General features: G+C 45.3%; 1 protein-coding gene across 2 annotated transcripts; it reads left to right on the forward strand.

Annotated features, from left to right (window-relative positions):
* Positions 1-1,850: 1,850 nt before the first annotated feature.
* Positions 1,851-11,434, forward strand: G6PC (glucose-6-phosphatase catalytic subunit). Of its 2 annotated transcripts, none has more exons than XM_036837762.1 (5): positions 1,851-2,331; positions 4,234-4,343; positions 7,287-7,392; positions 8,026-8,141; positions 9,753-11,434. In XM_036837762.1, the coding sequence occupies exons 1-5, from the start codon at positions 2,102-2,104 to the stop codon at positions 10,262-10,264; spliced, it is 1,074 nt and encodes a 357-aa protein (XP_036693657.1). In that variant the 5' UTR covers positions 1,851-2,101; the 3' UTR covers positions 10,265-11,434. The 2 variants fall into 2 exon arrangements, with proteins under 2 accessions (XP_036693657.1, XP_036693658.1); XM_036837763.1 differs by lacking the exon at positions 1,851-2,331 and adding an exon at positions 2,338-2,654.
* Positions 11,435-13,607: the final 2,173 nt, after the last annotated feature.

Genomic DNA, 13,607 nt, shown 5'->3' on the forward strand with positions numbered 1-13,607 from the left:
GAAGGGGGTGGAAGTTAGAAAGGTAGGGACTGGCAAATAGTCTCATGATGTATGCAATTGCCCTGATGAAGAGAGCCCCCCTGCCTGGCGGGCAGCCTGCCAGAGGGACTCCCCCACTGCCCAGTGTGCCCAGAATGGGATATCAGCTCCATCTGGACTCCTTATCGACACGAGCATGCTCCCTGAGTTTCCTCCAGAAGACAGGGTTTTCCCCTGGCTCCCTATATGCTGAGCACGTGATGGCACCCCGCCCAACTCAGACACGCTGGCTCCTAGCAGCCCAGGGGAGACCCAGACAGTGGCCTTTGAATATTCTGTCAGAGCATCTGGCCTATTTGCCCTTGACTCACCTCAGACCATAGAAACTTCAGTCCCCAGGGATCACACAGGAGTTACTCAATACGTTCTAGGAAGGCTTATCTGGATAGAGGGAAGGGGTCACCTCTTCTGCGGGGCCCACTACCTGTGGCCAGGCAGTCCCGACGATACAGAACACCGTCCCCCTCAACACTACAAGTACACGTGTCCTTTGCAGCCCACCAGGCCACCACCACCATCATCCCTGCTCTCCAGGTAAGGCATGGCAGGAGAGGGTTGCTTGGACCAGCAGAGACAATGCGGTCAAGGGCAGTTGGATTCTGCTTGAGCTGGGGAGGAGCCCAGCGGGGGAGGTGGGGATGAGACTCCAGATCATACCTCCTGGATGAGGTTTTAATCATTTCCAGCATGGAATGTGGTCAACCTTTGCTACAAACTCTTTTGCTCTGAATTTCTTTTTCCTGTCCCCAGACTACCCCTTACAAAGCAATCATGGACTTCCTAATGGGGAATTCGTGTGGGTTTTAACAAGTTTTATTCCCACTGGCTCTTATTCTTGAAAATGCATCAGTCTGTCACCTGAGTCAGCCCCTGCTCCCTTCACAGTCCTAGGTCATCCGAGTGTGGGGTTTTGGTCTCTAGGCTACTGCAGGATGGTTTCTGTTTGTAGGGGTGAGCAGGCAGCATTTCTTCTCATAACTTGGTGTTTGTTACTTTATTCCTTGTCTACATCCATGGTTATAATAACATTGTATTTACTTCCTGGTGATTATTTGTACATATTGATATATCTGTATCTGTATCTGTATCTATGTCTATATCTATATCTATATCTAATCTCCAGGTACAAATGAAAGAAAGCTCAAAATACAAAGCCCTTTCCAGAGTCCCCAGTCCCCAGTTTGCTGGTGTTTTTATTTAGAACCACATATTCATCATATTGTTTTTGCATGAACATGCATTCACTCTGTTGCTTAAACTTATGTGTTAAAACCCCAAAGGGGGAATTCCCTGGCTGTCCAGTGGTTAGCGCTCTGCGCTGCCACGGCAGGGAGCACAGGTTCGACCCCTCGTCGGGGAACGAAGATCCCACAAGCCACGTGGCACTGCCAAAAAAACAACAACAAAAAATCAATCAGTGCATTCAAAGATGATTATTTTCTGGCCCTAAGAGAGACAGAGCCAATACTGTGAAGAGGGTTTGATCTCGCAAATCAGAGGCATTTCCTAGACCCTAATGCAGTTAAGAAATGCCCAGCAACATGACAGTTCCCAGTACAATAGAACTTACTATATTTTAAAATTAATAATTTAAAAGTTGAATAGCTAGAGCACCAAGACTTTTCTTTGTTCCAAAATAAGTGCAGTTGCAGACTTAGGAAATCAGGCATCTTTGCAAGAACCATGGCAGATTTAGACTCTGTCCTGTGTCTCTGGCCGGGTTTCGGAACCAGGAGGGCAGCCCCTTGCACTGTCAAGCAACAATGCCAAAGTTAATAATTGGCTGTGCCAGCCCATGGACGATCAGGCTGTTTTTGTGTGCCTGTTTTTCTATTTTACGTAAATCACGCTGAACATGTTTGCATCAACCTACTGGTGATGCACCTTTGATCAATAGATTTTAGACAAAAGCGGTTTTTGAGTCCAAAGATCAGGGTTGGGTTGACCTGCAGGCTGGATACAGAGTGTATAAAACAGAGGCAAGGCACAGGCTGATAGCAGAGCAATCACCACCAAGTCTGAAATAACTGCAAGGGCACAGCCAAAGGCTTCCTGAGTGAGGATGGAGGAGGGAATGAATGCTCTGCATGACTTTGGGATCCAGTCAACGCGCTACCTCCAGGTGAATTACCAGAACTCCCAGGATTGGTTCATCTTGGTGTCCGTGATTGCAGACCTCAGGAATGCCTTTTACGTCCTCTTCCCCATCTGGTTCCATCTTCGAGAAGCTGTGGGCATCAAACTCCTCTGGGTAGCTGTGATTGGAGACTGGCTCAACCTCGTCTTTAAGTGGTAAGTAAGAGCCAGACAAAGAGGAGCTCGGCAAGGAAAGAGGCTGGCATTCTCTCTGGAAATGTCTGTCCATCAGAAGTTGCCTTCTCCATGTTATTCAAGAAGCCACAGGTTACTCCCCTCCTGACTTTGGTCCTCTACAGAATGAGGGAAGACAGAGAAAACCCTGTCAGTGAGCTGAAGATACAGGAAAGGCTATTTCATATGGATGGAAGGCCAGCTGGACCTTGTGAATTATAGGCTATAAGCAAAGAAACACCGTTTTATTACTTTGAAACAGCACAGGTGACATAAAGATAGATGTACGAAGGAAGAAAAATGAGGTATGAGGAAAGGAAACACATAGGCAATTTCAAAACTTGTTGTGTGGGGTCATGAGAAGTAATCCAGGGAACTCTCTTTTTCAGCCACCTACCAGCTGTATGTCCTGGACAACTCGTAGCAACTCTCTGAGTTTCTGTTTTATAATCTGTAAACTTAGATTATCTCTGGGACCTTATTAGTACAGTTATTAACATTTATTGAACATGTAGTATGTGCCAGGCCATGTGCTAAACACTTTAAGGCACTGAGTTAAACGACTAGAAAAACACAGGTGGTGTCGGAGGCAGGATTGAAGCCCAGGCAGGCTGGTTTCAGGGGCAAGGCTCTTACGAACTATGTTATATCCAGTGTTGGTAATCTGACTCTTGGGGGTAAAAAGCCCTGATTTTAGTATTTGCCAGTCTCTACTGTGTATATTATCCCACTTTCAAGCTACGGTTGGGTCCAGCTTGCAAAAATCCTGAATATTTTACATTTGTTAGCCAGTACCGGATGACTCTTACTTAACACATTACTTGTTTGGCCTCTATTGCCTCGTCTAGAAACTGAAGAGGTTGGACCAGCTGCCCTCTAAGATCTTTACCATCCCTAAAATTATCTTTGTTCACTGGCAGGTGATTCTTAAGATCTCTTCTAGCTCTAATTTTCTTTGGCCATAAAAAAGAAAAGTCCTTTAGGGTAGGAAAGAACATCGTTATTGGGCTCAGAAGCCCAAGGCGTATTGATGGGATTCTGAAATTCCTGTTGAAAAATCGACTTTGTCTGTAACTTCTGGTATTCAATAGCATAACTCTAAAAAATAAAAAGATAAAACGTTATTCCAAACATCTAATTTCATGTAAAGAACCATGGATTTTCTCTGAGTTGGTAGAGGTCAGAGTTCGTGGCTAATTTTAGTGAGAAATCACTCTTCCTCCACTGCAGGGCAAAGGAGGCATCCTGACCAACCCTTCACACCTGTTTCCACAATGAAAAACATGCTTTGAAAGGGAAAGCAGTTTGTCTGAGATATTCTGTTTCAAAGCTGAGAGGATGCAGAACAAGCCCCTGAAGCTATGTATGTCCTTACAGAGAGTGATTCTGATGGAAACAGAGACCACATCTCCTGGTGGGGCTTGTCCTTGGGGCTGGGGCTCATTCTCTGGTGTCCGGAAGAAGCCCAAGACTCTGGAGGCCAGCAGAAAGAGAACCCGTAGAATATGCAAGCCCAAGTTGCAAACTGTAGTTCCTATGCATCCTGCCAAGACAAATTCTTCTTGGGGTTTAAAAAAAAAAAGTCACATAGTTGCCATTAATACGGCTTTGAGGATATTGGATTTATTTATTTATGTTTGAATAAATAATACCTTCAAATAGTGCAAAATTCAAAAGTTATATATAATGGACGCACCATAAAAGTCTCCCTCCCTTGCCCCTCTCCAGCCATCCAGTTCCCCTTCTTGGAGGTGCCCGTGATACCAGTGTTCTGTGTAGGATCACATGGGTCTTCTCCTTGAGCTACTCTCTCTTCTCGAAGGTGTGGCATTGGGACAAAGTGTTCCTTCAGTAACTCCAGATATCGGTTCTGCTTTTTCACAGGATTCTCTTTGGACAGCGCCCGTACTGGTGGGTCCTGGACACCGACTACTACAGCAACACCTCCGTGCCGCTGATAAAGCAGTTCCCGGTCACCTGTGAGACCGGCCCAGGTGAGAGTCGCAGCCCTTGTCCAGACAGAAACTGGGTGGACCTTGCTCACAGTGGACACCTGGTAACAATGTTCTGGATGAAGCTGTCTTTGAGGGGGACATGAGCAGAGCCACTCTTGCAAGCTTTGGTCATGGTCTTGGATTTGGTACAACTCCATTTATTTTATTTTATTTTATTTATTTATTTATTTTTGGCTGTGTTGGGTCTTTGTTGCTGCGCACAGGCTTTCTCTAGTTGTGAGGAGTAGGAGCTACTCTTCGCTGTGGTGCGTAGGCTTCTCATTGCGGTGGCTTCTCTTGTTGTGGAGCACGGGCTCTAGGCTCACGGGCTCAGTAGTTGTGGCACGTGGGCTCCGTAGTTGTGGCTTGCAGGCTCTAGAGCACAGGCTTAGTAGCTGTGGCGCACGGGCTTAGTTGCCCCACGGCATGTGGGATCTTCCCGGACCAGGGCTCGAACCCATGTCCCCTGCATTGGCAGGCGGATTCTTAACCACTGCACCACCAAGGAAGTCCGGTACAACTCCATTTGAAATCACTTAAGCAAGGCCTTCCCAAATAGTCCCTGACTGCCACTTTGGAAATCTGCCTAATGTTTTCCAGAACCGAAATTGCTAGTCCAGAAAGGCAAGGGCTCCCTCACAGGCAAAGGGCTCAGGAGAGTAACTGCGCTGTGGCCCTTTGTCCAGGGAAGGGAACATGGTAGAGGCCTGGGCCCCGGGCTGTCCTTCCCAGAGGCCTGGCCCGGGAGATGTGGCCCCCCGAGCTGACTGTCCAATCCCACACCCTGTCTGTATTTTACTAGGTACACCCAGACAGGCGTTTTTCAGCCACATGATAGATTTCATTTTTCAGTAAGGAAAGGAATACTCAACCCCATTGCTCACCCGTAGGTCTCAGTGTTAGTGTCCCTTCCTCAAAGACCCTATCACTGACCCCCAGACTAGGGCATGGCCCTTAGTTATTTGTTCTCACAAATCCTTGATTCACTTCAGAGCATATCCATTCATTCAAATGTTATTTATTGGGCTTCCCTGGTGGCGCAGTGGTTGAGAATCTGCCTGCCAATGCAGGGGACACAGGTTCGAGCCCTGGTCTGGGAAGATCCCACATGCCGCGGAGCAACTAGTCCCGTGAGCCACGATTACTGAGCCTGCGCGTCTGGAGCCTGTGCTCCACAACAAGAGAAGCCGCGATAGTGAGAGGCCCACGCACCGCGATGAAGAGTGGCCCCCACTTGCCGCAACTAGAGAAAGCCCTCACACAGAAACGAAGACCCAACACAGCCATAAATAAATAAATAAATAATTTTTTTAAAAAAATGTTATTTATCTAGCACCTGCGCCAAACACTGTTCTAGGTACTCGAAATGCCTCAGTGAATAAAACAGACAAAGATCCCTACCCGTGGGAATTCCCTGGTGGTCCAGTGGTTAGGACTCGGTCCCTTCACTGTGGTGGCCTGGGTTCAACTCCTGGTCAGGGAACTAAGATCCTGCAAGCCACGCAGCGTGGCAAAAAAAAAAAAAGATTCCCCTCTTGTGGAGCTTAAATTTGAATGGGGTGTGTGTGTGTGCGTGTGTGTGTGTGTGTGTGTTATAAAAAAAAATCATAATACACAAGTAAAATATTTAGGATATTAGAGGAAGAAGAAGGAGGAGGAGGAAGAAAGAAAGGCAAGGCTTTACCTATGCGGTTCCCTGGAAAGCAGACTCAGATGGAGATCAGCATGCAGGAGGTAAGCTACTCTGGGGAGCAGCATTCATAGAAGAAAGGGACAGAAGCCACCTGGGCAGAAGAAACCTAGTTGCGATTCAGTCTCAGCCAACCCCATAGGAGCTCTGAATTGATTCAAGGAGACCAGGCCCTTATACCCCAATAGAGACCAGTGAATGGGTGCAGGTTCCCCCCAGGGAGAGGGTAGCTGTGATCAAGGCAGCTCTTTTCAGCCCAGGGCAAGACTTCCAGGGAAGTCTGAGAGCTGAGGGCCATCTGCAACCACACTCTCAACAAGAGAAATGGGAAATAAACTCTTCAGTCCAGAAGGGGATCTGAGTGGCACATCTCAGGACCCTCCGTCTTTCAGGGAAGAGGAATCAGGAATAGGAATTGAATGCAGTATTAAATAAGGTGGTCAGGGTAGGACTCATTGAGAAGGTGAGATCTGAGCAAAAGCTTGAAAGAGGCAAGGGAATTAGCCAGTAAATTTCTGAAGGAAGAGGTGTCTGGTTAGAAAGGCCAACATCACAGGGACACTGAAGTGGGAGTGTGTTTAAAGGAGAGCCATGAGACCAGCATGGCTGGAGCAGACTGAGCAAAGAGAGTGGAAGAGAGGTAATGGAAGGCAGATCGGTTTGTGACTGTATACCCAGCATGCTGATTCTTTGTGTAATCTCTAGATTGTATATAACCACAAGAGCTATGACCTTCTCTGACTTTGCTCACCACTGTACTCCCAAAGCCTAGCATGGTGCTGGGCACGTAGTAGGAGCTCAATAGATATTTGTTAAATAAATGACTACATGGATAAATGAATGGATGGCAGGATGGGTAGATGGATGAAAGGATGGATGGGTGGATGGATAATGGGATGGATGGATGGATGGAAAGATAGGTTTCAGTCTTTTCCATCAATAGTTGTTCAGCAGTTAGTTGTGATTTTTGTATGCTCATGAGAGGAGGTGAGCCCAGGGTCCTTCTACTTCACCATCTTGTAGCTTTTCCATTAAATTTCCTGAATGGAAAGATAGATGGATGGATGGATAGATGGATGAATGGATGGATGGAAAGATGGATGGATGGAAGGATGGATGGATGGATGGAAAGATGGACAGATGGATGGATGGATAGATGGATGTTTGGATGGATAGATGATGCCCCCTAGCAATCTCCCAGATGGAGACTTTTAACCTTTGGTTCATTCATTCATCTCTTTCCTATCCTTTAGGGAGTCCCTCTGGCCATGCCATGGGTACGGCAGGTGTATACTATGTGATGGTCACATCCACCCTCTCTATCTTTCGGGGAAAGAAAAAGCCAACCTACGGATTTCGGTAAGAACTCAGCTCTGGGTTGTGGGTGGTGGAGGGCAGGAGGTGGCTCTCTGCAGCTGACACACCACTTGCTCTTCTTCACATGCCCCCAGCCCGCCCCATGACTTAGGTTGGTACTGATAAGAGTTGTGGCATTTCTGCTGAGAGTGAATATTAGAGTCACAGAATGCTAGGGCTGGAAGGGACCCACTTAATGAATGTTGTGAATGGGCAACACCTAATTTTAGAGATCAGTAAAAAAGGCCTAACATAGCAGAAGGGTTTCTCGAGATCAGCTAGTGAGCTAGAAACAGGCTTTAAACAAAAACCCATTTCTGTACCAACAATTGAGATGCCCCGTCCAAGTTAAAATAAACAAAGAAGCAGAAGACATTCCTTCTATGGGGAATTCTGGATATGCAGACACTGTGCAAATCCTTAATTATGAAACATAAAATAGGGAGGTTAAAGTTCACATACACAGGGGTTCACCACTTGCCATGGTTATCTTTGAATTTTGAGTACAGTCTTCAATTTACAAAAATTCCACTGATGAAACCTGAGGTTGCCAGGCTCCAACATTCCTGCTGAGGCTGTTCTCTTTGCTGAAGGATCTATATGTGGGTTCTCTTATGGCTGTTTCTTCCATTGCAGGTGCTTGAACATCATTTTGTGGTTGGGATTCTGGGCAGTGCAGCTGAACGTCTGTCTTTCACGAATCTACCTTGCTGCTCATTTTCCCCATCAAGTTGTTGCTGGAGTCTTGTCAGGTACCAGCTGCTCTGGCTCCCTCCCTCCATCTCCCCACCTATACCATTCCTCCCTCATCAGGACAAAATCCCAGCATTCCTGCCATGTTCTGTGTATAATCAATGCTATTAGCATTTCAGTGGGTTGAAAGTCAAGGGTGAGCAATTTGAAATGACTCATTTCTATAGGAGTGCCCAGATGTACACAATTAAGTATGTTCCAGAAACATGGCAATACAGAAAATTAACTTACCCAGTTGAATTCGCTTGAAATCTCCAAGATATTTACATTCTTTATTTCTTACTGGTCTTCAGCTGGAAGTGGCCCCTAGTTTAGTCTTAAGAAAAGCTACCAAATTTAACAAATTAACACCATGTCCTTGGAAAGCTCTTTATTTAAATAAATTCATTTGCAAACCTAACAGATACCCACAGCTGGTCTTTATTATAGGTTCTGAATTTTGAATATTTTGTTTTCTTGGATCCAGTTAATAAGGGGCAGAAAAGACTTTGGTTAAGTGTAAGAAAGAATTTCTTGACTTTGTGGGAAGCACTAGAATATAAGACCTTAAGGAAAATGTAGAATTTTTCCCCTGGAGACCTGAAAAAGCAGAGCAGGGCAGCATTCACAGAAGCATGTTGAGAACAAGGGAAATAATGGCTTCATGGCAACCACAAAATTAACACAGCATTTAGCACGGGGTTCCATGTTTGAGAAAGAGCCTGGAAGTTCATGTTACATGAATGACCCGGGAATGTTTAAGTTAGAGAGGAGAATAACTATCTTTCTTTATTTTATTTTTTGAGTTCCCAATCTGTCTTAGTCTCTTCTTTTTTTCCCCCAGTTTATTATTTTTTTAATTGAAGTATAGTTGATTTACAATATCATGTTAGTTTCAGGTGTACAGCACAGTAATTCAGATATATATACAGGTATATATACCTATATATATACACATGCACTATATATATTCATTTTCAGATTCTTTTCCCTTATAGGTTATTATAAAATATTGAGTATAGTTCCCTGTGCTATAGAGTAGGTCCTTGTTGGTTATCTATTTTATATAGTGTGTACATGTTAATCCCAACCTTCTAATTTATCCCTCACCGCTGAGAATAAGTATCTTTAAATGTGCTGACAGAGGCTCTAGATTTACTACTTATTAACGCCTGTGGAAAAAACTGAGACCAATAGACATCATTAGAAGGAGAGAGGTTTTATTTAGCTCAGCACAAGGAAGAACTGTCTAATGATCAAATCCATGCAAAGATGAAATGGGCTCCCTGAGTGGGAGTGAGCTCTCCATCCCTGAGGGTATTCAAGTAGAGACAGGAGGACCACACACACACACACACACACACACACACACACACACACACACACACAGAGGAAACTTGCATGTGGAGGGAGGAAGTATGTGACATGACCCTTCCATCTGAAAGAATCTGTGGCTGAGGACAGGCTGTAATCACATATGGGAAGAAACCAAACGACCCTCTAATCTGGCATCTGTGATTTAACTCCACAATGGTGGGGTGGATGGCATGTCACCCATTGCTCCAAACTGACCTCTAGCTGAAGTGCCAGCGTCTTCCCCAGTTCTCACGGTCATTCTTTCTTCCACTCAGGCATTGCGGTTGCTGAGACTTTCCGCCACATCCGGAGCATCTACAACGCCAGTCTCAAGAAATATTTTCTCATTACCTTCTTCCTGTTCAGTTTTGCCATTGGATTTTACCTGCTGCTAAAGGGGCTGGGGGTCGACCTCCTGTGGACCCTAGAGAAAGCCAAGCGAAGGTGTGAGCGGCCAGAATGGGTCCACATTGACACTACGCCCTTTGCCAGCCTCCTCAAGAACCTGGGGACACTCTTTGGCCTGGGTCTGGCTCTCAACTCCAGCATGTACAGGGAGAGCTGCAAAGGCAAGCTTAGCAAGTGGTTCCCGTTCCGCCTCAGCTGCATTGTGGTCTCCCTCGTCCTCCTGCATCTCTTTGACTCTTTGAAACCCCCATCCCAAATCGAGCTGATCTTCTATGTCCTGTCCTTCTGCAAGAGTGCGGCAGTGCCCCTGGCATCTGTCAGTCTCATCCCTTACTGCCTGGCCCAGGTCCTGGGCCAGCCGAACAAGAAGACTTTGTAAGGGGATGTGGAGTCTTCAGAATTTACAAGTCGATGACTGCACCAAGGATTGAAGGTGGCTAGGGCCTTCTGCCAGCCCATTGTGAGGCCAGAGGTACTATAGAGTCAGCTCAGGCGACACCCCCTTCCCCCTTTGCAATTCTAATTGCATTGGGTGATGTGTTTTTGAAAAGCTAATAAGGCTATTTGAGAAAGCCTTATTGGAGCTGGGTTGTTCTGGATTTTTTTCCACAAAGATATACTTACTCTTTTGTCCAATATACAAAAGCAAGACTTCTTGGGAGGGCCAGCTCATAATGCCAGGCTGGGGATCACACTGAATTTTCCACTCATGCTCATCCTTACCCAGAAAAGGAGAAAGTAGCAGTGGATTTGATAGGGAAAGAAGGATTGATTAAGGAGGATTTTTAAATATCTTGCATATCATGCAAATTGTATGTCAAACAATATCTTAATGGCTTTGATTATATACGAATCTTTAGGTAAAGGGCTCTCAACGGTGGGGGACCAACTTAAAGTACAATGAATAGGTCCTTAGTGGAGTAATTCTGCTTCTTGTATTTTTCTATTATATATCCATGGTCATTGTATTTACTGGGATTTCTGAATGGCTGCAGTGATCTGGATATTGTACTAAGTCAGAATATTCAGGCAAAGTCAGCTTCTCCTCCATAACATTCTATCTTTCTTCTTATTAGCCCAGCTCTGCTTTCCCCAGAATTTTCCACTGATTCCACACCCACCCTGCTGGATCCTCAGATGCCTAAAAGTGACTCTATAGTGGTGCTTTTGTATGTTTCAGTTAAGCTCTGAAATCTTGGGCAAAATGGCAAGGAGAGGGCCAGGATTTCTCTCTCCAGAAGGTCACTCCAATGTTACTTTTGATTCCTGGAGGTAAATATGACTCCTTTCTCTATCCCAAGCCAATCAAGAGTGCATTCTTGGAGGAAAAGCCAACTCCTCCTCTTTGCCTATTCTCTAGTCTCAACTGATTTGCAGAATATGTCCTTTAAAAAAAATGTTGAAACCTATTTATTTGAGAGTCCTTGTTTTTTCTACTAATTATATAGCTTACCATATAGTATCATTCACACCAACCATCCTGGTCATAATATCTTTACAAAGAAAAATATATACGTGCAGTATTTTATTAAAACAACATTTTACTTAAGAATGAAGTCTTGTTGATTACTATATTTTAGAGGCAATGTGTTCTGAAGTTTCTAATTCTGGCTTAGCTAAATTTCTAGCTCTTTCTCTATTTCACTAAACAAATAATTTGGTTTCTATATACTTATGTTTTCTTTTTGCAAAAGGAAGGTGTTTTGTCTTCTGTTGCCCAGGAGTCCCAGTAGGGCTGCGGAGACTTATAACGTGTCTACAGGGGCACAGGTAGAGTCGAGCATATCAACATAGTCACGATATCGTATTCTAGTTGGCCAAGGCTGAACATTATTTACCAGACCACAGTGCAGCATGAGTTGCTCTATGAAATCAAACTGTTACCGAGTCCAAGCTCGCTCTGCTTGCTGCACGACAGGCCAATAAATCGGGAGACGAGGTGCTGAGGCAAGGAATACGAGTTTATTCGGAAAGCTGGCAGACAGAGAAGATGGCAGACTAATGTCTCCAAAAAAACCATCTTATCAGGGTTTGGATGCCAGTTTCTTTTATAGAACAGAGGAGGAGGAGATGAGGAAGTAACGTAAAAAGGCCATAAGGTTTGCGAATGTCCCTTGGAATGGCCAGCCTTGGGGAGGGGACGTGTTAATTTCTTCTTTCTTGCTGCCATCCACAGGTGGACAGGGTCAGGATGTTTCCCTGAACAAAGGCACTTTGGTTTAACATTCAAGCAGAGGGGACACGGCTCCCTAAGGCAGGCCACTGTGTATAGACAGTAACCTTTTAATGAACAAAAGCAACCGGAAGCAAAGGTTAAAATAAAAGAAACAGATTCAACGTGGAGTCAGGATTGGCTCTCTCCTGTTACAAAACTGCACCTTGAGGGCAGACAGGCAAGATCATTACCAAACTAAGCAATCAGGGAATGTAAGTCATAGCAGCAGAACAAGACTGAGCAGGGAATTCCCTGGAGGTCCAGTGGTTAGGACTCTGCGTTTCCACCTCAAGGGGCACTGGTTCAATCCCTGGTCCTGGCCAAAAAAAAACTGAGCAGACTGTGGAATCCAGTAACCCAGTGTCAGCAAGGTTTTGGGTTATAGTTAAAGAAAATCTGAACAGGGCAAGTGATAGCACCGAGGGTTGCTCAAGGGAGCTACTGGAAGTATTTCTGCAGGATTTATTTCATCCTGGGTGCAGGGTCCCACCTCCAGAATCCTTGACTCATCGGCATATCTCTGGATCTACTGAGAGTGAGTCTGATCATTCGCTTCAGAACTTTGGGATGTGAATCTTTAGGGAAAGTTGAGTCCTCCTATCGAATTTTATTTCTTCAGGGGTGGCACCAGGCCCCTCCGAGACACTAATGGTCTCACCAAGGATGAAGGGAAATGGTCTTGTTCTGTCTGAATTGAACCCCACTGCTTGGGCATGGCCTCCATCCTGGATGATTTATTTGCCCTCAGGGACCAAGTCCAGGTTCCTTGCAATAGGATTCTGGCAGAAAGTAAATAATGTCCCTGCCCCCAAGCAGTTGGTGAGGTTAATAAAGACACATAATAAAAGATGAAATTTGTGCTTAATATATACCAGGCTCTGTTCTAAGTATTTTATTTATTTATACAGTGAACTCCATTAATTCTCCCAAGGTTTCTGTGAGGTGGGTGCTAGAATTTATGTTCACATTACATATGAATAGGCACGGAAGGATTAGGTATCTTGCCCAGAATGGAGGAGCCAGTTTAAGAGCTAGGCAGTCTGACTCCAAGTTCATCCTCTATCCTCTACCCCACAGATGCCAGTAAGACTAATGGCTGCATCAAACCATCCTTCCAATACCAGATACAACTCTTCATTCAGACCACAGAGATTTTGATTTCTTGTGGCCAAAGGACAAATATCGTTGTTGTTTTTCTTAAATTTTTGGCTGTGTTGGGTCTCCTTGCTGTGTGCAGGCTTTCTCTAGTTGCAGTAAGCAGGGGCTACTCTTTGTTGTGGTGCACGTGCTTCTCATTGCGGTGGCTTCTCTTGTTGTGGAGCACAGGATCTAGGCGTGCGGGCTTCAGTAGTTGTGGCACATGGGCTCGGTAGTTGTGGCTCGTGGGCTCTAGAGTGCAGGCTCAGTAGTTGTGGCACACGGGCTTTGTTGCTCCGCGGCATGTGGGATCTTCCCGGACCAGGGATCGAACCCGTGTTCCCTGCATTGGCAGGCAGATTCTTAACCA

This window comes from Balaenoptera musculus, chromosome 20 (genome assembly GCF_009873245.2).
Source record: "Balaenoptera musculus isolate JJ_BM4_2016_0621 chromosome 20, mBalMus1.pri.v3, whole genome shotgun sequence".
NCBI lineage: Eukaryota > Metazoa > Chordata > Mammalia > Artiodactyla > Balaenopteridae > Balaenoptera > Balaenoptera musculus.

What these genes read in the sequence shown, in the direction of transcription:
- G6PC (XM_036837762.1), top strand. Translation starts at nt 2,102, where the DNA reads ATGGAGGAGGGAATGAATGCTCTGCATGACTTTGGGATCCAGTCAACG. An exon ending in CTCAACCTCGTCTTTAAGTG is followed by an intron (nt 2,332 to 4,233) that starts GTAAGTAAGAGC and finishes GCTTTTTCACAG; the next exon opens with GATTCTCTTTGGACAGCGCC. An exon ending in CACCTGTGAGACCGGCCCAG is followed by an intron (nt 4,344 to 7,286) that starts GTGAGAGTCGCA and finishes CCTATCCTTTAG; the next exon opens with GGAGTCCCTCTGGCCATGCC.